The following is a 26419-nucleotide window of genomic DNA, read 5'->3' as shown; positions in this document are numbered from 1 at the left end:
GTGTCCATAAAATTTTTCTATGTCTCTTGTGGGGTCAAGCACGTTTCATCATATGATATCTATTTATCAATAGCCTTTAATAAAAGAGGCGATTTATCTCTTTTATAGCGCATAGTGAAACTGACCTCTGTCCCCCGATAGAGTATAAGAGCGATGAAAGGGCGTTGCACGTCCATTCACGCAATATATCTTTTTTTTCTTACACGTAAAACATAACTTGACCTATGCTGGTCATTTGTGATGAAGTGGCGTTGTTCGTTCACTCACGCGTTATTTTTAGTAATAAGATAAAAAATTAATCTTGATAATATTCTTCATTCAGTGCGTGTCAGCAATAAGAAGTATATCTACATCAACTGATAAAAACACCTATTCGACCATCTGTGTACAGATTAACCGAGATCATTGTTTTAAGGCGTTTATATACTACAGTTTCGCTGTTTTATGTACTATGTCATCTTTCATTAATAACGATGGCTGCGTTATGCAGGATTCGTTGTGAGAGGGCCGATATATTCTAATAGTGTAAGTCGGGGTAGTGTGTACGATAGAGCACGTCAAAACGCTGCTCAGTCTCGCTCGCTTCTCGCTGAGTACGCGGCTCATTATCGCTGGCACAGGCGCGTGAGGTGGGGATGACAGACGTCACGGTACGAAACTGAGCTGAGACGAGGATTGTCGAATAGGACACGTGCCGGCCCGAGACTGCGAGAGCGCGAGCTGGCCGAGAGACTCGCATTATCGTAACGTAGCGGTAGGCAGTAAACTATCACGGGACTAGACTCAGCACGAGTGGTTCCGGAACCGGGACCAATGCGATGACTACCATCACAAAAGATGTTATGTTGAAGAAACTTGCTGATTGGACCTGCATTCTGATAAATAAAGTGGGAGTAAGGAGTGGCAGTTCCAGTTGGGAAAAATTTAAGGTAAGCCCTGCAGTTATTACTAAATAATCACAGAACAGACCGTCCGAATTCGATACGTGATAGTATTTGATTAATCGAATCGCTTCGTTTGTGTAGCATTTTTTAATTAATTGATACGTTTGTTGTGTCCGTAAACGAAAAGAAAAATTTTCTTCGTGAGACATACATGAAGGTGTTTATTATGACTGTTACAGGTGGTTGTTGAAAGAGATGCACATCTTCCAGTTGGTTACGTTCAGTGCCAAAATGGAAATTGTGGAGCATTGCTTGCTTACAAAGGAAGCACAACTGGAATGAACAGACATAAATGTAAGGATAACCGACACTTTTCAAGCGTTGCAGCTGCCAGTGTTGATAAAATATCTATTAGGGAGAAATGTGTTTTAATGTGTGCAACAGACCTCCGACCATTTAATATGGTAAGTGGTGAAGGATTCATAAGCTTAGCTCAAGAACTTGTAAATACAGGAGCAAATCAGCGCCCAAGACGTCCTACCTTCCCCAAGGACTGTAGCACGACGTATTAAGGAATTGGCTGATCAAGTCAGTAGTGAACGTATTCCAGTATTGAAAGACGCAATTGGTAAAAACCCGTGTTCAATGACGTGCGATCCGTGGACAGACAGTTATCGTAAGACCTATTACCTGACTGTCACATCCATCTATATTGATGAGTCGACGGACAAATGGAAAATAAAAAACAGTGTACTCTTAACTAAGAGGTTTCTTGAAGTTGCCAAGACTGGTGAACATATCATTACGGAAATACATGAACAAATGGCAGAGTTGCAGATAACGTCCTCGGAACTAAGACAGGTTACTTTCGATACAGATCAGGGAGCTAACATCAAGAAAGGACTAGAAGCGCACAAACGACTCCCATGTGTGATGCACTGTATTAATACAGCACTGAGGCACACATTCAATGAAGGTTTCTTAGTGGATGAGATTCCTGCAGCGTATGACTCCATCCTGACTATACGTAAACTAGTAGGCTTTATGAAGCGATCTGGCTTAGTCGCGAGATTAGATAAAACCTTACACCATGATGTAGAAACCAGGTGGAACAGTGTGTACATGATGTTAGACTCATTCCATTCATAGAAAGACCTAATAGGGACCGTTTTGTGTGATTCAGACAAATACGAGATGATGACGTCGTATCAGAATGCGACTGTGGAAAGCGTTATTCAATTTCTGAAGGTTTTCAAAGAGGCCACGGACGATTTCGAAGGAAACAATGAGCCAACACTACCATTTGTAGTGCCGTGGAGTTTTAAACTAATAGGTCTCTGCAAAACTGGAACCGACGATGTGACAATGTGTAGGCTAAAGAAAAGGACAGAACTGTTTATAAAACAGAAAGTTCTAAATGAACTACAAGACATTCATTACGTGGCAATGTTCTTGCATCCCTGTTTCAAGGAACTATTAGTTTTTCCCGAAGAAAGAAGAGAAAAAAATTCATCAAGATGTGCGAAAAATGTTAAATAACGTTGTTGATACGAACGTAACCAAAGATGTCATGCCTTCTCCCAAAAAAAAATTTCAAAATTGGCGAACATTCACATCAAAATCGAAAGATGAGTTTGACAAATATATGAAAATGGAGTGTCCAAACTATGAGTTCACAGACCTTCTTTCATGGTGGAAAACAAATTCGTGTGCCCTGTCAAAACTCAGCAAACTCAGCAAAGAGGTTTTCTGTATACCTGCCAGTAGTGCCTCCAGTGAAAGAAAGTTTAGTATGGCAGGGTTGGTACTGACTCATAAAAGAAGTTGTCAAATTCCGATCGTGTTAATGATATTTTCATCATTCATAACAATAAGAGAACCAAATAAGCTAAATTTGAATCACAGAAGCAAAGGCAACTGACAACTGGTTTTCTGACGTGTGTATGTAATCAGATATAATATTGAGAAGTGATATGTAATGACTGCAGAATTATGCAGTGAATATTACACACTTCATACTAAGTAATGTAAATTGTTGTATAACTATGCTAATAACATGAGAACAGACTCAACTGCAGTGCAATATCTTCAGAAATGGGACTGCTGAATTAAGGTTTCAGATTAATTTGCGAACCTATATTCTACATTATTCGTTTTGAATATGTACACTTTCTTGTAATAAAACGAGTGTATTATTATTGTGTGCTACGGTCGTTTACATCGCTCGAGTAGAAGAAAATTGGTTGTGTATAAGACGCTAATTCTTCACTAAATAACAGATTTATTCCAACGTACTGTTTAGCAGGTGGATTACATCCTCAGATGCTGCTTGAAAACGTTTTTCTTTTGGGTGCTATTGTACGACTGCCGGTACAACAGTCTTTGGTTGGTCAGTTAGTTAGTTAAATGTTCGATAGATCATTTGAATGATTGTTTTATGGAAATGATGTGGAAAGAGCGTCTTTTCTTCTCTGGCTACCATCTTCTCAATAGACATTCTTCAATGGAACAGAAGGAGTTGTCCAGGAGAGGTGATTTTTAAGTTCGATTTAGAACTCACTTTGCTACCTGCCAGATATTTTAATTTTTAAGTTCGATTGAACTTACTTTGCTACCTCCCAGACATTTTATGTTATTGGGCAAGTAATCAGAGATATTTGTTGCTGCATATTGAACTCCTTTCTGAGCCACAGACAGCTTTAACAATGGGTAAGATCTTTTTTCCCTCCAGTGTTCTCCCTATGGACAACACTGTTCTTCTCAAACTGTGATGGGCTGTTTATAACGAATGCCATTGGCAAATACATGTGTTTTGACGACACAGTTAAAATGCCATCCTCCTTCAAGATTATTATACCTACATGATTTCCGGCCGCCGGAGTGGCGGAGCGGTTCTAGGCGCTACAGTCTGGAACCGCGCGACCGCTACGGTCGCAGGTTCGAATCCTGCCTCGGGCACGCATGTGTGTGATGTCCTTAGGTTAGTTAGGTTTAAGTAGTTTTAAGTTCTAGGGGACTGATGACCTCAGCAGTTAAGTCCCATAGTGCTTAGAGCCATTTGAACCATGATTTCCGTGAGTGAACATCGCATATTATTTTTACTCCTCTCTATTGTGCAATCAATATTTTCCTTCTAAGTGATGAGTTACCTCAGAACATCATTCGATAACGAATTTCTCTTTGTTGAGTTCAAGCATCGTAATCTTAAGGTTCTTTCAGCTTTAGCAACAGCAGGATCCGGATTTTTGTAGTTTTTCCTATGAATGTTTCTGTGATTTGTATATTTTCAGTCAGGAATCACAGCATATAAAATGAAAATTGCAAGGCTTGATGGTTAACAGAAAGGTATCAAACGATAACAAACGGTAACTACGTACATTAAGCACCTATTACCCGAAAAGTGGAGCACCTCAGATGGTGATCGTTTCCTTCAAGCGTTCCAAGTATGTAGCTACAGAGCCTGCGAAAGACTGTTCATAAGTCCAAAGCACATGCCTTCTCGAACATTCTGCCTGTACAGCGTTGTTGCAAAAGTGAAATATCTTTTATAGAACTAGGGCCTACATCAAAGTAAAAATAAAACACAAAAGTTACACAATTAGGTTTGATAGTAAACGTCACAAAAGTAACTCTGAAACAGATATGTTAACAACCTTGCCCTAGTTGACGACAATCTTTAATTCTGATGGAGGTCGTAATAAATACAATGAACGCGTATTAAGTCGTCGAAGAGTGAAGAAACAGTGGGATAATAGCTAAATAAAGAGGAATAAGTAAACACAAGCGTAAAGGCAATAAACTTCAAAACTAATTCTGCAAAAAACAACCGTAAGTGCAAAACGCACACATACATAATTCAACATTAATATCTATGGTAGGCAGGAAAGTGGGTGGCCAGTTTTCCTTGCTACTGCAAGAAATGACTACTTGTTAGTGCTTAGCTTAGACGCCACGATAAGTGCATCTTCATGTAGAAAATTATTTACAGTCGTTATCTCTAGCTTTATCATAAGGTTTCACGATTTCCCTTGTCGCCGTTACATGACAGTTTCTGAGTAACCTGAATGCCACCACTGATAGCACTTTTGCAGGAAGCTTTGGCAGCTTCACTTTTATAATTACGTGGACTGGATTAGTTCGAATGTCTCAGTTTTGATTCGTTCGACCGAAATGTGTCTTAAATCTCCCAAAATGCATTCATACATACCAGCACAACTGTGACATGTCACACGTGCATGTTCGTTACTAGTATACTTGTAACTCGGATAGCCGCACACAGTACGACCCGCGTTCAGAACGGCTCCATGCGACCGGCGGCGCTACAGTTGGCCAGCCGACAGTGTCAGGTCGCCTCGTTATCGAGACTGCGCTCTCGGAACACGATAATCTCGCAGGCAGCATTCTCGCTGCTCAGTCTCGCTTACGAGAACGAGCGGGAATACGGCGACAGTTGACGGCCTCTAGTGTACGAACTTCTATAAATCTATGCATAGTTTGTTACATTTTAGTCATAACCTGGTGCAGAGGCTTTATGTTTAAGATTTTCAAACTTTCTATAAGTTATTCCTTTTAAGATATAACTGCGTTGGTTTTTATCTTTGACAGTCATGGTCTCAGTTAGACATGCGCTATGTTCCGCGCCATGTTGATTTGCAGCGCGTCTAGTCCTACTCAGTTTCACGTGAGATCCCGATGCCCACCGCACGGCGTCCATGGAGACGAGGCGCACGACAGAGATTAAGTCTTGGTGTTGACTTAGTACTTATGTATCGTATTTTTAAAATATCACTACGCCTATTCAGGCTGTTTTAGTTTTATTTCTAGACCGTGCCCTCTTAGACAAATTATAGATTCAGGTATATCTTCTGAAGTAGGCTCAGTTATTTGGGCTGAAACCTAGGTAAAGTTTGATTTCATCACACCAATCGAGGCTGATAGTTTCTTATATAGTAAATTAAATATAAAGAGAAACATCAGAAAGAAGGAACGTGGAAATAAGTGGGATACTGAAGTACTGAGGAATGGTGCTGAAGACGAATAGATATCTCTCAATAGCTGAATCATAGAAGTTGGACAGACAAATATACGTTCAAGGAAAGTAACAGCGAAAAAATTTTAGGTACCAAAGAATATACTTCAGTTGACCGCCGAAAAGAAAAGATACAAAAATGATCACGGTAAGAGAGCAGTACATCAACATCACTCACTAAGAAATGAAATGAAGAGTGCAGTGGGACGCAGAGGAGAGGAGCAGACAGATGGAAAGAGTACAGTGAATGCCTCTACGAGAGGGATGACTTGTCTGATCACTTGATAGAAGACTAAACGGTAGTCGATATGGAAGACATATGGGGTCGAGTATCAGATCAGACACGGAAGCTCGAAGATAAAGGCAGGTATGTGCGATAGTTAATTTACAATACATATATCCAAATTTCTGGCAGCAAGAATAACATGCAGACGAATGCCAGAGAAAGCTGAGGCTCAATTTTGCTCCGTGAAAGGCTAAGGCACCAGAGTGTCAGTTCTGATATTGGGCTTGATGATGGAAGCTAAACTTAAGACAAACCAAACCATGTTTTCGGGACTTGTCAGTCCGGAAAAAGTATCCGGCCGTGTAAAATAGCGGAAGGTGTTCGAAATTCTGAGGAAAATAGGAATGAGCTTTAGGGAAAGACGGGCAACATACAAAATGCACAAGAGGGAAAAATAGGAATGGATGATCAAGAACGCTGCTCAACATTTACATCGTAGAAGTAACGACCGGAATAAGAGAAACTTTCTGGAGTGGGGTTAAAATTGAAATTGATAGAATACCAGTGATAAGATTCCTTGACGAAATTGCTGCGTTCAATGAAAACGAGGAAGGATTGCCGGACCTGTTGAACGGAATGAACAATGTAATGGTAGCATACTATGGATTGAGGATAAACAGAAGAAAGATGAAAGTAATGAGGAGTACCAGAAATGAGGCTAGCTATAAACTTAACATCAACATTGGAGACCACGAAGTAGGCGAAGTGAAAAAATTATTATACTAAAAGCAAAACAACAGAAAAAGCATGGAGGACATAAAAAGCAGTCTAGAATAGGCGAAGAGGTAATTCGAAGCCAAAGGAAATCGACCAATAACATGAATAGTCCTTAATTTGAGGAAGAACTTATAAGAATGTACGTCTGCAACACAGCGTTGTATGAAGCGCATCATAGACAGAGGGAAAACGGCAACAGAAGAGGATCGAGTTGTGGTGTTCAGAACGATGTCGAAAATTATGTGGACTGATAAGATGAGATATAATGCAATTATCTGCATAATCAGTGACGAGAGGAACATGTCGAAAACTATGAAAAGTAGAAGGGATGTGAAAATGGGACATGTGTTAAGTACTTGTATACATCCAACATATAACTGAGTGCGTTGGTTGCAAGTGCTACTGTGAGATGAAGAAGTTGGCATAGGAGGCATTCGTGGCTGGGTGCATAAAAACAGCCCAAAAAACTGCCGATGAAAAAAGTGATGTAACTGTCAGTGAGCAGCATCGGATTGATATGAAGCGCCTAAATAAGCTTTTGGACTCTTTTCGTCACCGAATCGAGTAGCTGTGTGCTTATGCTTGCGCGGGAACCGGATATATACCGTTGGATGATTATACTGAACGGATTTATTCTCTCATAGAAGGTACAGTCACATTAATGAGACCAGCTGTCAAAAGCCTGCATAACCACCTTTTGCAGCGCAGACGTGCAGGAAGAGGGATGTGGAGGCATGTCGACTCCGTGGCCAGCTGCGCTTTGTTCCTCGGTTGAGCATCCATGGCACGAACAGCCCGATCGAGATGATTCCAAAGATTCTCGATTGGGTTTTAATTCGCTGAGTCTGTTGACTAGGGTAGTACATTAATTCATCCTGGTGCTCTTCGAATGACGCACGTACACTGTGAGCTACGTGACACGTTGCATTGTCCTGCTGGTAAATGACGCCGTGCCGAGAAAAAACAAACAGCATGTGGGGATGGACATGGTCCTCCAAGGACAGATGCATACTTGTGTCGATCCATTATCCCTTCCAGAATGAGGAGATCACTCACGGAGTGTCCTCCGGCTTGGACCCTTGGCTTATTGCAGGGTGTCTGCTTACAGGTGTTTCGCGCCATAGACGCCAACGGCCATCTGACGGAGGGGTCTTAAAATGTGATTCATCTGGAAAGGCCTCCTGTCGCCAATCAGTGGACGTCCACTTGGGTATTGGCTTGCAAATTCCAGCCTTCGTCGCCCGTGAACAGCAGTTAGCTCGGATGTAAGAGCGAGGCGCTTGCTGCGGAGGTCATACGCAGCAACGTTCACTGAACGGTCGTCGAAGAGACGCTACTGGTTTTGGATAGCGCCATTTTGGCATGTACTTTATAATTGAATCACGGCGCCACACGAAAACTTTGTTGTTTCGGCTTGTTTCCACCCGTGGCCCGAATGCCAATGATCGTGCTCTTTTGGACGTCCGATAATTCGGTCCATTTCTCCATTAAGACATCGACTGCACTGGTTCCGCGAGCCCAGCACGCTTCATATGACCTTCTCTGGTGGTTCTGCAACCTGCCGTTAACGAGTGGTTACTGTTCATTGACAACGGACCGTGTATTTGTTACGATACATACACTAAATGTAATTCTGTGCAGCACAGGTTATTCCAAGAAGATTGATCGCCTTTCACAGGACTATAGCTTCTTCTACGTGAATTTAAATTTATGCATCTAACGATAAAGTTAATCTAGGCGCCAAATATAAGTTATCAGTCCCTCTAGTTCCCTGTAGAGGTCTCCTTGGTGCATCTGGCTGTCTCTTCACATTCCTTAGAGATCTGGAATTTTCCAACTTTGTGAGAACATGCCGAAAATTTTAGTTTTAGACAGGATGGAGGATTGTCGCTATACGTATGAGGAGACGGCGGAAAGCGAGTTAGACTTCATTATGGTAGGACCAGTAACTCATTGCTGCACTGCACTTCAAAGTGACGCGGATAATAACACTATTTTTCAACTTAGTCACCAAGTTTCTGTAAACTTCCGTAGGAAATTTCTACCAATCGTTCAATTCCTCTCCGAGAGATACCTGCTTCTTGGTGGCTGAGCCGTTCGAGAACCGCTGTGTGAGCGTTCTTTTCGTCCGAGAATCTGCGATTGCTGCGAATAGATTTCTTGTGTTCTTGCACATGGTAGTCTGTGGTCGATGTCGGTGGTCTTTGCTCCCGATCGACATCACGTACGTCTGTGTGGTCTTAGGCAAATTGTTGGCACCATTGCACTACGACTAGACACGAAATTGCATTTGATCCATACACCGCCAGAATTTCACTGTGAATCTTTATGTCAATTAGGCATTTTGAACAAAAGAAGTGTGCAATCCTGCGTGCATCGACTTTGGAGTAAGTTTTCCATAGCCATACCATCTGATCCATAATTTTGAAAAACCGGTTATCAGTACCGTAGCAAAACATTTTCTTCAGGAATCCCGGAACATGTACTCTCTTCTGACAATGTGCCACCCTTGTTGCACAATGAACTTAGCGTGGAACGACATGTGTAACTTATCTTTTGAAATTCCCTCGTAAGAACAAGATGCCTCAACGATGTATCACCCGCAACGAGTGTATGGTTCTCACGATGATGATGATGATGTTTGGTTTGTGGGGCACTCAACTGCGCGGTCATCAGCGCCCGTACAAAGTACCAATTCTTGCACATTCCATTTTTTTCACAATCCAATCTACCCACTGTTACGAATGATGATGATGAGGAGGAGTACAACACAAATACCCAGTACCCTGGCAGTGACAATCACCAACACGGCCGGGAATCGAACCCGACACCCCGTGATCCAGAGGCAGCAACGCTAGCCAGTAGACCACGAGGTGCCGACGGATGGTTCTCACGTTGCAGCACTGATCTTCAGGATAACTTGAAATTACATCATATGAATTTTTGTGGAGATTTGTGAAAGAGTCCGTGTCTTGACCTCCCCAACCAACAAATTTTAGTGATATGCTCTGCAGCATTGCAAAAGCAGTGATTGCAGTTAACACCAGACACGCTCACAACAGTATAGTATAAATTTCTTTGTCGTGTGTCTGATAGATGGCACATTGGTAAATCAAAATTTTGATCGTAAACGCAATTTTTAAAAAGGCCTGGTGGTTGTAGCATACATGTAAAAGATATATCGGGCTGTTCTTTTGAAAATACAAACTTCGTTGTTGTATGCATAAGTTAAAATCCACTCCAAATTTATGTCAAATGTAGAAGAGACACTCTTGTGAAGTCGGATTAATCTTTTTGAAATCACCGTACGTTAATGCGGCGTAATATATTTAGTAACGTAGTATAACGTGTTTAGTAAACATGCAAAATTACTTGAATGGGGATTCAGGTCATTCAGAATTTCTTTAGTCGAGGCTCAGTCTATTTCCTGCTCACAGGGAAGGGAAAAAGTTGGCCTGTCAAGGGGAAGGATAACAGCTGAGAACTATGGCAAATTTATACAACAGGCATTCACTGTTGCTGTGTTTTTGTAGGGTACCTACAGTGATACGACATTGTTCTTTTATTTAAAACAAAATTATCAATAGCAGTGTCTCCTACGCATATATGTCTGCCGTTTACAGCGAAAAGCAATCATTGAACCAAATCAGGGAACGACAAAACACCGAAATTGCGGGATGCAGCTGAATTGTGTTTGGTGTGACAATATTGTGACAATTATGCTTTGTTTCCTCGTGTGAAGAAGACACGCTGCTGCCTCTCGTGTGTCCACTGGAACTCCACACAGCGAATAATAGTATGTATCGTATTACGGCATGTGATAGATACAGTATCCACCAACACATGGAGTTGTTGCGTTTTATTGGGCGCCGTAATCGAGAACAAATAGTAAATGCTTCAATGTACACAGTAAGGGCGCGACGAAAAAGTCAGAGGGCCGTGTACTCAAATCAAGCAATGGAAATTATTTAACGAAGTAAAAGCCTGTCTTGGGCAGTAAATGTTGAGAACCGTCTTTTGCTGATTTTACGGATTACTGACAGCTGAACCATTGAAAAACATTGGCCAAGTGCGAGTAGTACTAGCACAGTCAAGGTTCAGTACAAACTTAATTATGTATGTACATAGTTCATCCATCCTGTGAATCGAGAACCTCAACGATTTTAAGAAAATTAGATACGTGTAGCTGTCCTTATGATGTCATATATTGTACTACTACCAGTTTCGGTGCTTCAATACACCATTTGCAGGCCATAGCTGATGATAAAGAGGTTAACACCATACATATACACGCTACAATAGTGACCAGCATAACTGGTTTACGCAGACTACATGTAACCGTGATGTTGTGTCTCCAACAATCAACCGTGAAGTTGACACATAAGGAAGGCTGTAGGTGTTTAATTTTCTTACAATAGTGACTGGCCGCAGTCCCCCAAACCCCCAGACACAAGGATGGACACACAAAAATTGCCTGTTGTCGACATGAATTATGGCAAGATATTGGTGAGCCATGCTGACTTCTTCTTGTGCTGACTGGCGCCACTCGGTTTCGCAAGCGTTGCCTGTCCGTTAGTGGCAGCAGCGGCGTTATCGATATGTAGTAACTGTGGCCCTATCTTTGGCGTGACGTGGTTGTTCTTCCGGGTCTGTTGAGTGGGCAGTTCGGTTGAGGACTCCGGAGGAGCCAAGAGGACAGTGCACAAACACGCCGGGACTGCTAGCGGCACGCATGCACTGCCGGGTGGAAAGGCTATGGTCGCGAGGGTACACGACCTAGTCGCCGGCCGGATCCAACAAGCTTTAAGTTGAGTGAATTTTAATCCTAGCAGTGAAACCTCCACCACTGTTAGATCTCGCGAATCTCCAGTGACTTGGGTTCATGTTTCGCGCAGTGTGGCCGAGACGAAGAGCAGTGACTGGAATGCTTGGGGAAGGCGGATCTAATCAGCTTTCCTCGGCTTATTGTTTCTAATTGCTGCATTCTGTGTGTTACTATTTGTTAAGTTCAACCAGCGGTATTTTTCCTGCCTGGTGGCCGCTAACGCCCCAGTGACCTGCCCTAGAGATTAGTGTATGTAACGGCAGTGTAAGTTTCCTCGTCTTGCCGCTGCTGTCCGGTAAGGCGTGTAGTTTTGACAGTTTTCTTGATTTCTAGGTCGGTTGGTATTTCTTATACTCGGATAGTAGTGGTTCCTTTCTCCTTTCAGACGCTCTAAAGTCAGCATTCTGAGTACGTAGTGCTGACCGCCGGTTCCGGCTCTGGCGTGGTGTTTAATCGTCGCATTGGTTATCGGACGTTAGGTAGCTTCGGCAGATTATCATTAGTCATTCGTTGGACTGCCACTAGTTTGTGTTACCATCTTGAGAAGTGAATGCAACTCTTGGATGCCTTTCTCACCGCTCGCGAAAGTGTTTTTGGCCTGACCTACTTTGAGGCCGATTCCTGGAGCGCCGTCGGTGACTAGCCCTTGTGTTTCATTACTGTGTTATTATTTTATTATTGTGTTACCAAGTTCCCATCATTCGTCTCACCTTTTTGGTGATCAGTTGCCTGTCTTTTAAATTAACTCTGCTATTGTATTGCTGTCTGACAGTAGGTTTGTTAAATTTTTTATAATTGCCATTTTTGGTGTTAAAGGCCTTCAGCCGTGACTGTCGCTACTTGTCTTAAAATTCTAATGTGGCAGTTGTATTTTAGCAGTTAACCTTGAAGACCTTGGTGATTTGTTTTCACTATTTTAATAACTGAAGTTTGTAAGTTGCAACAAGTTAAACAGTTCTTAATGTTTGTAATGTTCCTCTATGTTTTTCGCGGGTAGGGAATAGAATGTATTTTCAAATAGCAGTATATATTTTTATGTGATACAGTTACAATTTAAGAATTTTCAGATTTTTTACTTTACTTGTACTGTGAAACTTTGAGTTTTTCCGAATTTCATGCGCCTAGGGAAACAAGAAGCACCCCGTAGCTTTTGATGAGTTAATTTTCGAGTGTCAAAGTATGTGTCATAAATAACAGTATCTTTTGATGGCATCAAGTTAGAAGCTTAAAATTTTTACAACGCCACGGGACGATAGACCATAATATGTGTAACAAATTAGAGCTTGTTACGCCGTATTGTTCCGTAGACAGAGAGATGGATAAAAAATTAGCCACGCGTGAGTAGGACTCGCACACTGAGGGTTCCGTACAAACTTGTTTACGTATGTAGACAGTCCATCCGTTCTGGGAATCGAGATTTTCGACATTTTTCCTGTTTTCGATACTGATACTGCCAAGATATCGGCCCATTGTTTCCAAGATTTTCGAGAATGTTGCAATTTCAACAACATAAAGTCATGCAGGAGGGAGGCGACCTAGTCAATAGTTTTCCATTCAGGCTGACTGGGTCGTCGTGCTAAAAGTCAATTATCATGCAACAAATGACTTGCTCATAAGACATATTTTGCGTAAATATCCATCATCAGGTATCCACGGACGATTACTGGTACGACGTTTCAAATTGTATGTGAAACAAACATTCGCAGACTGGCCTGCATCTGCGAATGCTTGTTCCACATACAACTTAACTTTGACTTGTACCACTGCGACTCAGTCAGCGTGAATGCAGAACTTCTGATTGTCTTCGTGTTTGACGTCAGGTAACGAATGGCAAAAGAAATTTTTTTCGTGTGATGTACCGGATGATCAAAAAGTTAGTATAAATTTGAAAACTTAATAAACCACGAATTAATGTAGATAGGGAGGGCACTCCACCCCATGTTGCTATACGCGTGAAAGATCTCATGCACGCGTCGTTTGGTGATGATCGTGTGCTCAGCCGCCACTTTCGTCATGCTTGGCCTTCCAGCTCCCCAGACCTCAATCCGTGCGATTGTTGGCTTTGGGGTTACCTGATGTCGCAAGTGTATCGTGATCGAGCGACATCACTAGGGATGCTGAAAGACAACTTCCGACGCCAATGCCTCACCATAACTCCGGACATGCTTCACACTGCTGTTCACAACATTATTCTTCGACAACAGCTATTGCTGAGGAATCGTGGTGAACATATTGAGCATTTCCTGTAAAGAACATCGTCTTTGCTTTGTCTTACTTTCTTATGCTAACTAAATATTGCTATTCTGATCAGATGAAACGCCATCTGTCGGATATTTTTTGAACTTTTGTATTTTTTTGGTTCTAATAAAACCCCATGTAATTCCAAGCATATGTGTCAATTTGTACCTCTCTATCTACATTATTCCGTGATTTATTTAGTTTTCAAATTATACTGACTTTTTGATCACCCGGTAATTACAAATTAACAGTATTCCGATTTTCTCCTTAATCCGTACTGTTAAATCTTATTTCGTGCCAAATTTCATCATTGTAGATCAAAGAGAAGTGCTCTATACGTTTTGATTAGTGAGTTAGCGAGTATTAAAATGTATAACATAAATGGCGTATTTTTTGACTGCATTAACTTTGAAGCTCCAATTTTTTACACTGCAGGGAACCGTAAGCCTTAGTGTGTGACATCAATTTCAATTTGATACGTCCACTCGTTCCTAAGAAAAAGGAGTTTTAACAAATCTAAAGTTTTTGGATTTTTTTTTACTTTGGTTGTACTGTGAAACCTTTCTTTTTGCCAAATTTCGTGATTCTAGGCCAACTGGAAGTACCCTACAGGTTTTGATGACTGAGTTTGCGAGTATTGACATTTTCGATATAAATTAAAGGGCACTATGTTTTGATTGCATTGACTTAAAAGCTTCAGTTTTTTCCATCGCCCAGGGAGCATACACCTCAGTATGTGACATGAATTTCAAGTTCATACGTCTACCGTTCCTGAGAGAAAGGATTTTTAACAGTCTGACAAACAGACAGACAGACGATACAGTGATCCCATGAGGGTTCCGTTTTTACTAATTCAAGCACGGATCCCTAAAAATGACTAATATTTTTTCGTTTGATATAATTGTATTGTATTGTATGTTAACCGGGGACCTAGAAACGACGGAGAGTCTATGTCCCCGCCGCAGCCGCAGTGGTCCACAACCCCACGACGACTACCGCAGTCCACTTCACCCCTCCACCGCCCTACACCGAACCCAGGGTCATTATGCGTTTCAGCCCCCGGTGGACCCCCCCCCAGGGAACGTCTCACACCAGACGAATGTAACCCCTATGTTTACGTGGTAGAGTAATGGTGGGGTACGCGTACGTTGAGAACTTGTTTGCGCAGCAATCGCCGACGTGGTGTAACTGAGGCGGAATAAGGAGAACAAGCCCGCATTCTCCGAGGCAGATGGAAAACCACCTAAAAACCATCCACAGGCTGGTCGGTTCACCGGACCTCGACACAAATCCGCCGGGCGGATTCGTGCCGGGGACCAGGCGCTCCTTCCCGCCCAGAAAGCCGTGCGTTAGACCGCACTGCCAACCGGGCGGGCTCGATATAATTACAAATTAGCAATTTTAGGATTTTTCCTTTACTTGTACACCGAAATCTTACTTCTTACGAAATTTCATGATTTTAGGTCACTGGGAAGTATCCTATAGGTTTTTATGAATTAATTTTCGAGTATCAACATATGAGACATAAATAGCCGCATCTCTTGACTGAAGTGACTTAGAAACTCAGAATTTATAAAACAGCAAGGGATTATAGACGTTAGTATGTGATATAAATTTGAACTTGATTCCATCTGTTCCTGACAGAAAGGGTTTTATACAGTCAGACAGTCGGACAGACACACAGATGGACAAAAGAGCCATCCTATGGGTTTCGGTTTTACAGACTGAGGCACGGAACCCTAAAAGATGTAGGCTGTTGGTTTCGCTAAATGGCGTGAGACATGGACGTTTTCTCAACAAGTACACATACAAGTAGGTCACATGATCAGTAGAAAACTACTTTGAATGAACGTTTTCGAAAGTACACAGAGTTTTGCGAAACGGTCTGGCAGTTGGACCTTTTATTAATCCAAAATATTGAATGAAATATACGATTAGCGTTTTGTAAGTAACGGAACACAATTCTTACTGCGGACAATTTGGGTTGAAAAGAGTGTATATTTTTTGTGCAACAATGGGGAATATTCCCGCCTCAGCCCCTATAATTACATAAAGTTTCGGTAGGTGGTCGCGCTAAGCGTAGCCTTCAAAAAGGTATCTGTAGGGGAAATACATTCCAAACAGAGAGGTGTCACTGATTTTATTTTTCATGGAAAACGGGGACATCACAGATATTCATAGGCGCTTGCATAGTGTTTACGGGCACCTGGCAATAAACAAAACTGTTGTGTCGGCTACCACGGGAGTCAGCACCGGCACAAACAAGGACTTGCGGATTAATAGAACACTTTATTTCTTATGAGGAAAGAAACATAAATTCTCGTTATGAGGTGGCTTGATGTGCTTCCAGTACATCCTACATGCAATTAGTCTTGCACACTGCTATCACTCGCAGAACGTAGGATAAGTATAGTCTTCCTATTTCCCAGTACTGATGCTCTGTAAGCCTGCGACTGGACCCGGCTTGACCAGCGATGGCCGACTGATCAAGCCAGCACTGAGGGGGGGCGCTGAGCTCTGTGTTCTCTGAGATGTGGCGCTACCCGCTCTTTACTTTGGTACGTGGGTCAGCTGGCGCTTTCTTGATGCCCTTTCGTGGCGCTGCGCTGGTCGGTGTGCAGTCGATGCTTAGGACTGCACAGAAAGGCCTCACAGGCCATATATAGCACCTTCCGACTTCCATCTGTTTGGTCCAATGAAAGATGCACGCCGCAGGAAGCAGTACGTGGATTATGATGAGGTTATTGATGAATCAAGACGTTGGATCCGACGTCGACCAGTATAATGGTACCATGTGCGCATACAGGCCCTGCCAATAAGCTGGCGCACGGCCGTCGCTTTGAACAGAGACTGTGTTGGGAAATAGGGTTTTGTATCCAGAAGAGTGGGAGATAATGGCGTGTATTGAATAAAACCAACCTAGTGTAAGAAAAGAATGTGTTGCACTACTTATTTGACGTTCGTCGTATTAATTAAAGTATTTGCAAAAACAGGCACCAAAAAATATTACTGCTTGACTATTATACTGTGATCAGTCCTGCTACGTACAATGTACTACAATAGATACAAAATTACGCTACTGTCCTTTCAGAAATTTACACAGTGGGCTTGTTACTATATATATGATAATAATAAAAGTAATAGATTAAGGAAGTGTCATATGTTTAGAGTTATACCTGAACAGACAGAAAATTTTTCACCCTTTTCCAAGTATGGTACTCAAGAATTTGAACAGACGACAACCGTCATTTAGAGTTGCAGCTGGTATGAGCACCTAGTCGTATATCTCCACTACGGATACAGGCAGCTGTACTAATAACTTGGTCGACACGGTTACGTGTTAACGCCGGCCGCTGTGGCCCAGCCGTTCTAGGCGCTTCAGTCTGGAACCGTGCGACCGCTACGGTCGCAAGTTCGAATTCTGCCTCGGGAATGGATGTGTGTGATGTCCTTAGATTAGTTAGGTTTTAGTAGTTCTAAGTTTTAGGGGACTTATCACTTCAGATGTTAAGTCCCATAGTGCTCAGTCATTTTACGTGTTAACATTATTGCGAGAGAGAGACATACGGCATGTCCACTCGATATGAAACTCTGATGAACAGAACTGTCCTACAGATATCACATTCTGGTGATGCGGCTTTTTGGTCTTCCCCTCCCCCGCCCCTCTACATCTCTCCCTGAATACGTGAGTGTGCCGCGTCGGCTCTAGTATGTTGCGGGTAAAGAAGCGCGTTGCCTGCCGTGCCGTGACTGGCAGCTGGGCATGGCACTGTGGGATCATTTTTCGGTGTCTATGGTGTGGTGGAGAGGGCGGTTGTCGTAATGGGCGGCTGAACCGCGACTGATGCGGATTCTGGGTATTTGCGCTTGATATGTCCGTTGGAGCTCAAGGGTTTTCCTTTGTGAGAATCAGTCAGCGATCTTAGCTCAAAATATCACATAGACCGTCGGGACGTGAAAACGCAAGTGGACAAGGAGATGGGAACGTCACACCGTGGAATTCCTCGTTCGACTACACTGCAGAGCGTGATATAAAGAATCTGGATTATCAGATTTTTGCCTCGTGGAGAGGAACGTGTCAAATAAGATGCGACATTGTTGTACGTCACAAGCAGAACATAGCAGCCGCCACTTTGTATGGCGTTAAACAAAGTATTTGGTGGTTTCCCTCTCTCGCTGAATGCGTGGTATGAATATAATATGTTTCAAAGCACCAAGAAACTAATATCTCTAGAAAATGCGTCGTTTTAGCTACGATTTGTTATAATAAGGCCAATATAGGGACTATAGTGGTTGATAACATTGGTTTTGGCCTCCGAACATTCAGGGTTTTCGAACTCCTGTTCGAGGTGCCTTCGGACGTTATGGTGGCCACGTTTAAACCTTACGGCAAAGTCGTCAGTCACGTTGCTGAAACATGGAAGACGTTCCATACCTACCATGACGTCATTGGTGTCCGTCACATAAAAACTGAACTGAGGACACATGTGCCATCTTACATGGTTATTGTCAGCTGCAGGGCTATCGTGACTTACTTGTTCAAGCTGTGACCAGAAGGCCATGTGTGTTCTGAATGTTCCCGATACAAACTGGTTCAGACGCCTATCGAACACAGGGATATTCGTTCATACTAATTTTAAACTAGCTTTCTTGTTTCCAACGCACAGATATTCTTTTCTTCGACGAAATTCAGTTCGAATATAGGGCAGCCAGGCTAATGAAACTACGACGTCTAATCAACGTTGTTTTTGGTTTTCCCTCTTATATTTGCGCGCCTGGAAATTATTTTGCTGAATGTGGTATGTCATGTATTGATTAACGCCTCTTTCGCAATGTCACGTGATTTGGTGTGTTTACTTGAGATTATGTATGTTGGTGCTAAAGATATAGAGTGGTGAATAAGGACGTAATGAAGAAAAGAAAAGAATGGTTAAACAGTGGAGTTAAAATTCAAGGTGAAAGGATATCAATGATATGATTCACAGATGACATTGCTGTCCTCAGAGAAGGTGAAGAGGAATTACAGGATCTGCTGAACGGAATGAAGTCTGACAACAGAATATGGTCTGAGAGTAAATCGAAAAATTACGAAAGTAATGAGATGTAGCAGGGAAGAGAACAGAGAGCAACTTAACATCACGACTGATGATCACGAAGTAAATGAAGATAAGGAATTCCGAAACTTAGGCATCAAACTAACCCATGATGGACGGAGCAAGGAGGACATCAAAAGCAAACTAGCACTGACGGATACAGAATTTCTGCCCAGGAAAAGTCTGGTAGTATCAAACATAGGACTTAACTTCAGGAATAAATTTTTCAGATGTGCGTTAGGAGCTCAACATTGTATGGTAGTGAGGCATATCTGTGACAAAACGAGAGCAGAAGAGAATCGAAGCATTTGGGATGTGGTGTCACAGACGAATGTTGAAAATTAGGTGGACTGATAAGGTAAGGAATGAAAGAAGAGAAGATACGGCAGAATTCGGAGGCCAGGTCAGCTGGAATTCGTCTTCATACTTCTAAGATTACTGTAACACGATTCTAGACTTGTGAATAGAGAAACGCAATGATGGAATATTCTGTGCCCGGTGTGTAGGAAACCTACCAGTATTTATGTGTAAATGGTCAATGTAACATTAACGTCGGCCACAAAATTCAGGCTGCCTTTTGTAAAAAATCTGATTTTATATATATATATATATATAATCAGTGTTATCTGAGCTTTTGGTGAATAAATGTAATCTCATAAAAATGAGAAACACGTTTCTTTATGTTTGCAACACTTTATCTGTCAGAAAATCACTTCTTACTTAATAGTCGTGTCGCAGGCGTCGAAGGAAATGGGCATATAAGAGACATAGATACTAGACAGCATAACACTAACTTTCCGTGAAACAAGCTAACGTTACCCTCCTGGAGGATTTTGAAGATTGACCGTGCGTGTGTCTAATGGACAAAGGTATCGGACTATAATTTTGAATTTAGTAAAATTAACAGAAAAAAAACCAAAAGGACTTTAACTTAGGGAGTTAATGGAAGTGATAAAATCATAAGTGAGTCAAGAAAAATGAACGATCGCCAGCCCAATTGGGCACATTAATTTGGAAATATACCTTTAAGAAAATTGAGTATTGGTTATTGAAGTTACTTTTGTTGAGATTTCCCTTTAAATAGCAAACAGGATAAAAAATGACACAGAGCGCTTTGAACTGTGTGTTGCAGCAGTTACGAATAACGCACACATCAGTAAATTGTAAGAAGTAATTTTGCATCAAGCTCATACCAATGACAACTACACTCAAGAGCATTACTTAATCATATACTGAAATGTTACTGCATGAAGTGAAGAACTAAATTTGGACGTGGGGGCTTTTAACAAACATAAAAAAAAATCATTAAAGATGAATCGTGTCTTAAATACACTGTTCAAGCTGTTCTACATACATCAGTTTTCCTTAGCAACAGTAATAGTTCAATTTTTTCCTAATAAGTTGAGAATATGACGAGGACCCATAAACTAGTGTAGTTTCTCTAGTCAACTCTTTCTGATTATTACAGTAAAAAAAAGACTAGTTCACTTCACTTGGAGTAGTTCATAATTTATTTTGTAAGACAAAAAAACACAACACTGGGCTTAATTAACGTCAAAAAAGGAACCATTCATAATAGAAATCAAAACCACACTATTTTTAAAAATGAGCTTAACTTAGTTGCCTTTTTATCACCTGTGGTGCAGGTATTTAAAAAAATAATATTTACACAATCTTTCACTGTATTCCTACAAAACTATACCTTGTAATAAACTTACTTTAGAACACTCTTATCTAACTTCAGTTTTGTGCTTTTAACTTTAAATTTTACTACTCCTTTCGCATTTGGCGAAAATCACTTTAAAACACTTGGATGCAGGAATTGTTCACTTAAATAAGGATACTCGATTTTAGTAGTACTTAGATGAAGACTCTGCATAGATTAGTGATCAGGACAGAAAATATGGTTCTGGTTATTATTCAAACCACACACAAATTGACTGGTCCATGGCCATACACATTACTGAATGTATGACGTTAGTGAAGCAGTGGTGAAGACTGGTAGCAAGCGACAAGGCGGCTAACTCATGGCTCTTGATGTTCAAATTCTCGATAAAATCTCTTCTTGGCGTCGGGTTTTCACCATATTAAAGCCATATCTTTTTGCCGAGAGTACCAAATAATAGCCAGATCCACATCCGAGGCAAATCGATTGTAAAGCAGCTTCCAATTGCATCTCTTAGCACTGTTGAAGTGTACCGTGCTACGGCTAAACACATACTGTGTATCGTTCACACCAAGGAGTCGCCAAAACCACCGCTATGCCACTTCCGTTGCGAAGGGACTTACTTACATCTATTATATATTACAAACACAATGCCGTAAGCATGAACCAGCTTTCAACAACCTTTCTTTATGAACATACAAATATTATAATAATTTATCATTTAACAAATCATTTTGCCTTTTTTTATATATACATTACAAAACTACTTTTCCAGTCAAAACTAAGGACTTTAAATAACAAAGAATACACACTCCTTAACTGCAGATACACAGTTCATACTATAAACCTACTTCTAATCAATATAAGGGTTACAATACTACGAAAAATTTAGAAATTTTAAACTCAAAATTTGTGTTACAAACAATTATATTGCATGAACAGAAGTTGCTACAACTTTAAAAGAAAAATATTTAAGTTTGAACCCTGGTAGCCAACGGAGGGAAGGATTAGGTTACGATTGTGGACAGGGCCGTAATCAGTTACCATTCGTCGCTTACACACATTCGTCGCAGTTACACACATTTATTTTTAAAACAGTAATTCCAGACTCAACAATAAATAAAAAATACTACACGTTATTAATGAAGGAATAAACAATTGTGTAAATAATAGTGTTTACAGTGCTTAGCAATTTAGTAAATCACCACAAAATACAGATACAGATAATCTAAAACACAAGCCACTGTGATCATGGCTGAAGGCCTTAGACGCCAAGAATGGCAATAAATTAAGAGTGTTTAAGAACTCGCTGCAATGACAACTAACAGGTATTCAAATATTAAAAAGTAAGTGGCCACAAACACAGCAGAAGGTATCAGACGCCAGGAACGGCCGTAAGTAAGGTTTTAAGGCTTACTGCTAAAATACAAACATCGATTTTTTTTAAAGCAAATGAGCACAGTCACGGCTGAAGGACTTACACGCCAGGAGCGTCAATTATATAAAAATTTTAGAAACCTGCTGTAAAACAGCAAATACAAGCAACGGTTATTTAAAAGAAACAAGTAACTGACCACCAAACGGTTGAAAGAAGATGATGGAAACCATGTAACACAACGCTTACAGCGCTAGATTTATTCAAGAAGGCGACCGGAACGATTAACTAGACGTACATAACCTTTAATGTAGGCATTACAAGGTATAATAATAAATAATACAATAATTAAACAGAAGGACAAGTCATAGACGGTGCTCCAGGCATCGACCTCTGAGAAGGTCTGGCAACAAACACTTTCGCGAGCGATGAGATAGGCAGCCAAGAGTTGCATTGACTTCACAAGATGCTAACTCAGACTAGTGGTAGTCTAACGAATAACTAATGATAATCTTGCATCTTGCTGAAGCTACCTGACGTCCAATGAACCAAATGCTAGAGGGGAACAACACGCCAAACCCGGAACTGGTGGACTGCACTACGTCCTCAGAATGCTGAGTTTAGAGCCCCCAGAACTAGAAAGGAATCACTACCACCAGAGTAGAATCACAGACGGCCTGCAATCAAGAAATCTGTCAAAACTACATGCCTTACCGGACAGCAGCGGCAAGGCGAGGAAACTTACAATACTGTTACATACACTAACCTCCATGGCATGTAACTGGGGCGTTAGCTGGCACCAGGCAGGAAAAACAAGCTGAACGCAGTAAATAGTAATAAGAAGTCGAGGAAAGCTAATCAGATCCGCTTTTCATAAGCATTCCACTCGCTGCTCTTCACCTTGGTGACACTACAATCAGCAATACGAACCCAAGTCACTGGAGAATCGTGAGATGACACAGTGGTGGTTTCTCTACTTGAATTGAAATGTACTCATCTTAAATTCTGCAGGATCTGGTTTACGACGAGGTCGTGCACCCTCGTGTCCACAGCCCTTCCATGCAGCAGTCCATGTGTGCCACCAGCGGTCCCGGCACGTTTCCCGCACTACGCGGACCTGTCTCCTCCTGAGCCCATAACCGAAATGCCACACCCACACGAAATGGAAAAACGACGTCGCCCCAAAGATAAGGCAACAGTTACTACATATCGATAACCGCTGCTGCAGCCACTAGCGGAATGGCAAGGCTTGCGAAACGAGTGGCGCCAGTCAAGACGAGAAGAAAAACAACCGCAACCATGCCAACTAAAGGATATGGTCTGGCCTCCAACAGAGGGTGGAAATCTACAAACAGCACCAACGCTTGCCGCAGCATGGCTCAAAGTTGTTCTACCGCTAAATTATTACTATTCGCAATAACAGAACAGGAAACGCAGCTTAGATTAATAAAAATTTGGTTAGCAGTATTTATCCCCTAAAAGGTAGGGTATAGTTGGGATGGAACAGGAAAGGCGATGAAAGCCACGCCAAAATCATTTTCTTTATGCCCACTGTAGGCTGTTAGAAATTGTTCACAGATGAAGTTTATACATCACGTAGTAAACTGCTTGTCAGTTACGCTTTGTAACCATTTTCAAATTGCGGCAGTATCGAATATTAGCAAATATCGGTTCCTACGTAAAACCAAATAGTTTCCAAACATAAAGACACACATTTCATTTACGCAACCGTAAATAATATAACAGCAAGTGAAGTTGTAATTTGGAAAGTGTATCGACATATAAAATGTGTTTCACGTTTTTACCTAGCGCTAGCTCTTTGAATTCTAAGTTGCAGGTATTTGAAAATGGTCACATGATGTTGTAAATTTCATGCACATAAAAAATCTCTTTCAGTCTACGGTTGACATAAAAAATTACGACGAGGTTGCGGAGACACACATGAAGAAACTAATGTTTAAGACTCTTTCAGACATTCGCCTCTAGCGATTTAGGAAAACCATGAAATTTGTGAATCATGCGGGTTGGAAAGCGATTTGAATCCTAAATAAGAACTCAGTGTCTTAAACTTTGTGCCACCAAGCTCTGTAAATCGAATTAAATAAGCAGATGTATTTGATGTGACGTCGAAAGAAAGAACTACACGAACAGATGTAACTGCACAAAGTTGAAAAACAGATCTGCATGTATCCGTTTAAATGAAGAGAGAGGCATTTTTTCCTAAGTGTATTAATATATGATATTATCGGGAACTGCATCTTACGACATTTCCGCCATGTGCTGAAACACTGAATTGTACTTCACAAGGAAGATTTTGAATTAAAACGTGATCAATGAAGACATGGTATGTTTCATAAAGTCTAAAGCGTCGATCAATTTCAGAGCTCTGCAACAGCTCTGCCTAACTGACCTAAGTGTAATTCATTCAAATGAAGCACTGGTGCACACTCAAACACCTCCTCGCTTCAGTTTGACAAACGTGATGTATCGAAAGTTTTGAGATGGTGTACTGGCTTAATCTGTTCTCAAAGAATAGTATTTCAGTGTTTCTATGTAATTTTTCATATTTTTTATATTTAGAATAAACAAAACGAACTTCCGAGTCTGACAAACAATGCTTTTTATTTTGTCTTGAACGACCGATGCAGTGTCCAAAAGAGGTGTGTGTTCCTAAAAAGTTCCTGAAGCATCATCCTGACGCGGGAGGTTTTCACCATTCTCACGTTTCCCACAGGGAAGTATTGTCAACGAAATCGGGATTGTAGCCATTGCAGAAAGTTTGAGCCGCTGTGACGGCGATCGTTTGCGTGGCACTCTGTCTCAGCTAACAGGACACCACAGTCTGTAGTTTTTCAACGTAGCTTATCCCTCCTAATACCAAACACTGCTATCTGTTGTGTCTTCACAAGAATCTAATTTTATTAAAGGTAATTCTAATAAGTCTTGTAGATGGTCACATTCCTTATATTTTTCCACGTTCTAAAACTTGACGGTAATAGTATTAACAAAAATAAAATGCAAATTTATTTTTAATCTTTTACTCCGGTAAAAAGTACAACGATCCAGATGAAACTACACACATATTTAATCAAATTTCAAAGTGCAACTATGGTGCATTGCATATAAGACCAGAAATTGCCGAGTGGATTTTACACATGGACCATCCATATTTTGAACACTTATCCGTGTATTTTGTATCCAAAATCGTTCACAAGATGGTTACCGTTCTATTTTTTGCGTCTGTGGTGTCGATAAAAAGTTTTCTGACAATAAGTTGCTTTCATGGTTCTATGAGGAATGCCAGTCCCTTACCGTTTCTGCCCATCCTGGTGTAAGATACAGCCATATTATAAATGTTGTAAGGAGGCTGTTTAGGTTTTTTGTAACGCCACGTAGTGCTCTGTATGAAAATCACATGTTGTGCTGTGTGCAGTCTGTGGCTGGGTGGCATTGTTGGAATAGTCGCAATGGTAGTGTTGGGCAGCTGGATGTGAACAGCTCATTGCGTAGCGCAGTTGGAGGTGAGCCGCCAGCAGTGGTGGATGTGGGGAGAGAGATGGCGGAGTTTTGAGAGCGGATGATATGGACGTGTGTCCATCAGAGACAGTAAATTTGTAAGACTGGATGTCATATATATATAATAATGACTTTTGAGCACTGTTAAGGTTAATACGTTGTTTGTTCTCTATCAAAATCTTTCATTTGCTATTTAGCTGCCAGTAGTGGCGCTCGCTGTATTGCAGTAGTTCGAGTAACAAAGATTTTTGTGAGGTAAGTGATTCATGAAAGGTATAGGTTATTGTTAGTCAGGGCCATTCTTTTGTAGGGATCTTTGAAAGTCAGATTGCGTTGCGCTAAAAATATTGTGTCAGTTTAAGCACAGTCATTTATAATTTTTCTAAGAGGACGTTTCAATGCATCCGGTGCACTAATATCAATCATATTCGCTCCCTTCTCTCAGGCTCTTTGTAACGTTCTAACTAGCTTGTCCATTGTTAACTAGCTTGTCCATTGTATCTATTCCTTTCTCCTTTTATCATAATTCAGAATCATTATTGGCTTCGATTTTTCACTGTCTTTCACTTCCTTCCTTGAATGGATTGTAATGCGTTAAGTTACAGCTTTGGACATTTTGAACAATACGGAACAACTGGTGCATGCTCTTGGAACCCAAAGACCGATGAATATTTGTCTCGACCTTTGGTCTGAGTGAAAGCTCCTGGCAATTCCCATTTATGTCTCCTAATTGTTCCTAAAACCGTGTTCTACCGCTAAATTATTACTATTCGCAATAACGGAACAGGAA

The 26419-nt window shown here is 41.2% G+C and overlaps 1 protein-coding gene across 1 annotated transcript; it reads left to right on the top strand.

Moving 5' to 3' along the window:
- The first annotated feature begins 818 nt into the window (after positions 1–818).
- Positions 819–2033, top strand: LOC126195531 (uncharacterized). Its single transcript, XM_049934158.1, has 3 exons — positions 819–929; positions 1124–1348; positions 1398–2033. The coding sequence occupies exons 1-3, from the start codon at positions 819–821 to the stop codon at positions 2031–2033; spliced, it is 972 nt and encodes a 323-aa protein (XP_049790115.1).
- The last annotated feature ends 24386 nt before the right edge of the window (positions 2034–26419 follow it).

The sequence above is a fragment of the Schistocerca nitens genome, chromosome 7 (assembly GCF_023898315.1).
Source record: "Schistocerca nitens isolate TAMUIC-IGC-003100 chromosome 7, iqSchNite1.1, whole genome shotgun sequence".
Classification (NCBI taxonomy): domain Eukaryota; kingdom Metazoa; phylum Arthropoda; class Insecta; order Orthoptera; family Acrididae; genus Schistocerca; species Schistocerca nitens.
Note: the sequence above shows the minus strand (reverse complement) of the source record. Positions and strands in the feature narration are given on the sequence as shown.

Coding starts and splice junctions, on each gene's coding strand:
- LOC126195531 (XM_049934158.1), top strand. CDS start 819: ATGACTACCATCACAAAAGATGTTATGTTGAAGAAACTTGCTGATTGG. Junction 930..1,123: donor CCAGTTGGGAAAAATTTAAG/GTAAGCCCTGCA, acceptor TGACTGTTACAG/GTGGTTGTTGAAAGAGATGC. Junction 1,349..1,397: donor ACCTCCGACCATTTAATATG/GTAAGTGGTGAA, acceptor TTGTAAATACAG/GAGCAAATCAGCGCCCAAGA.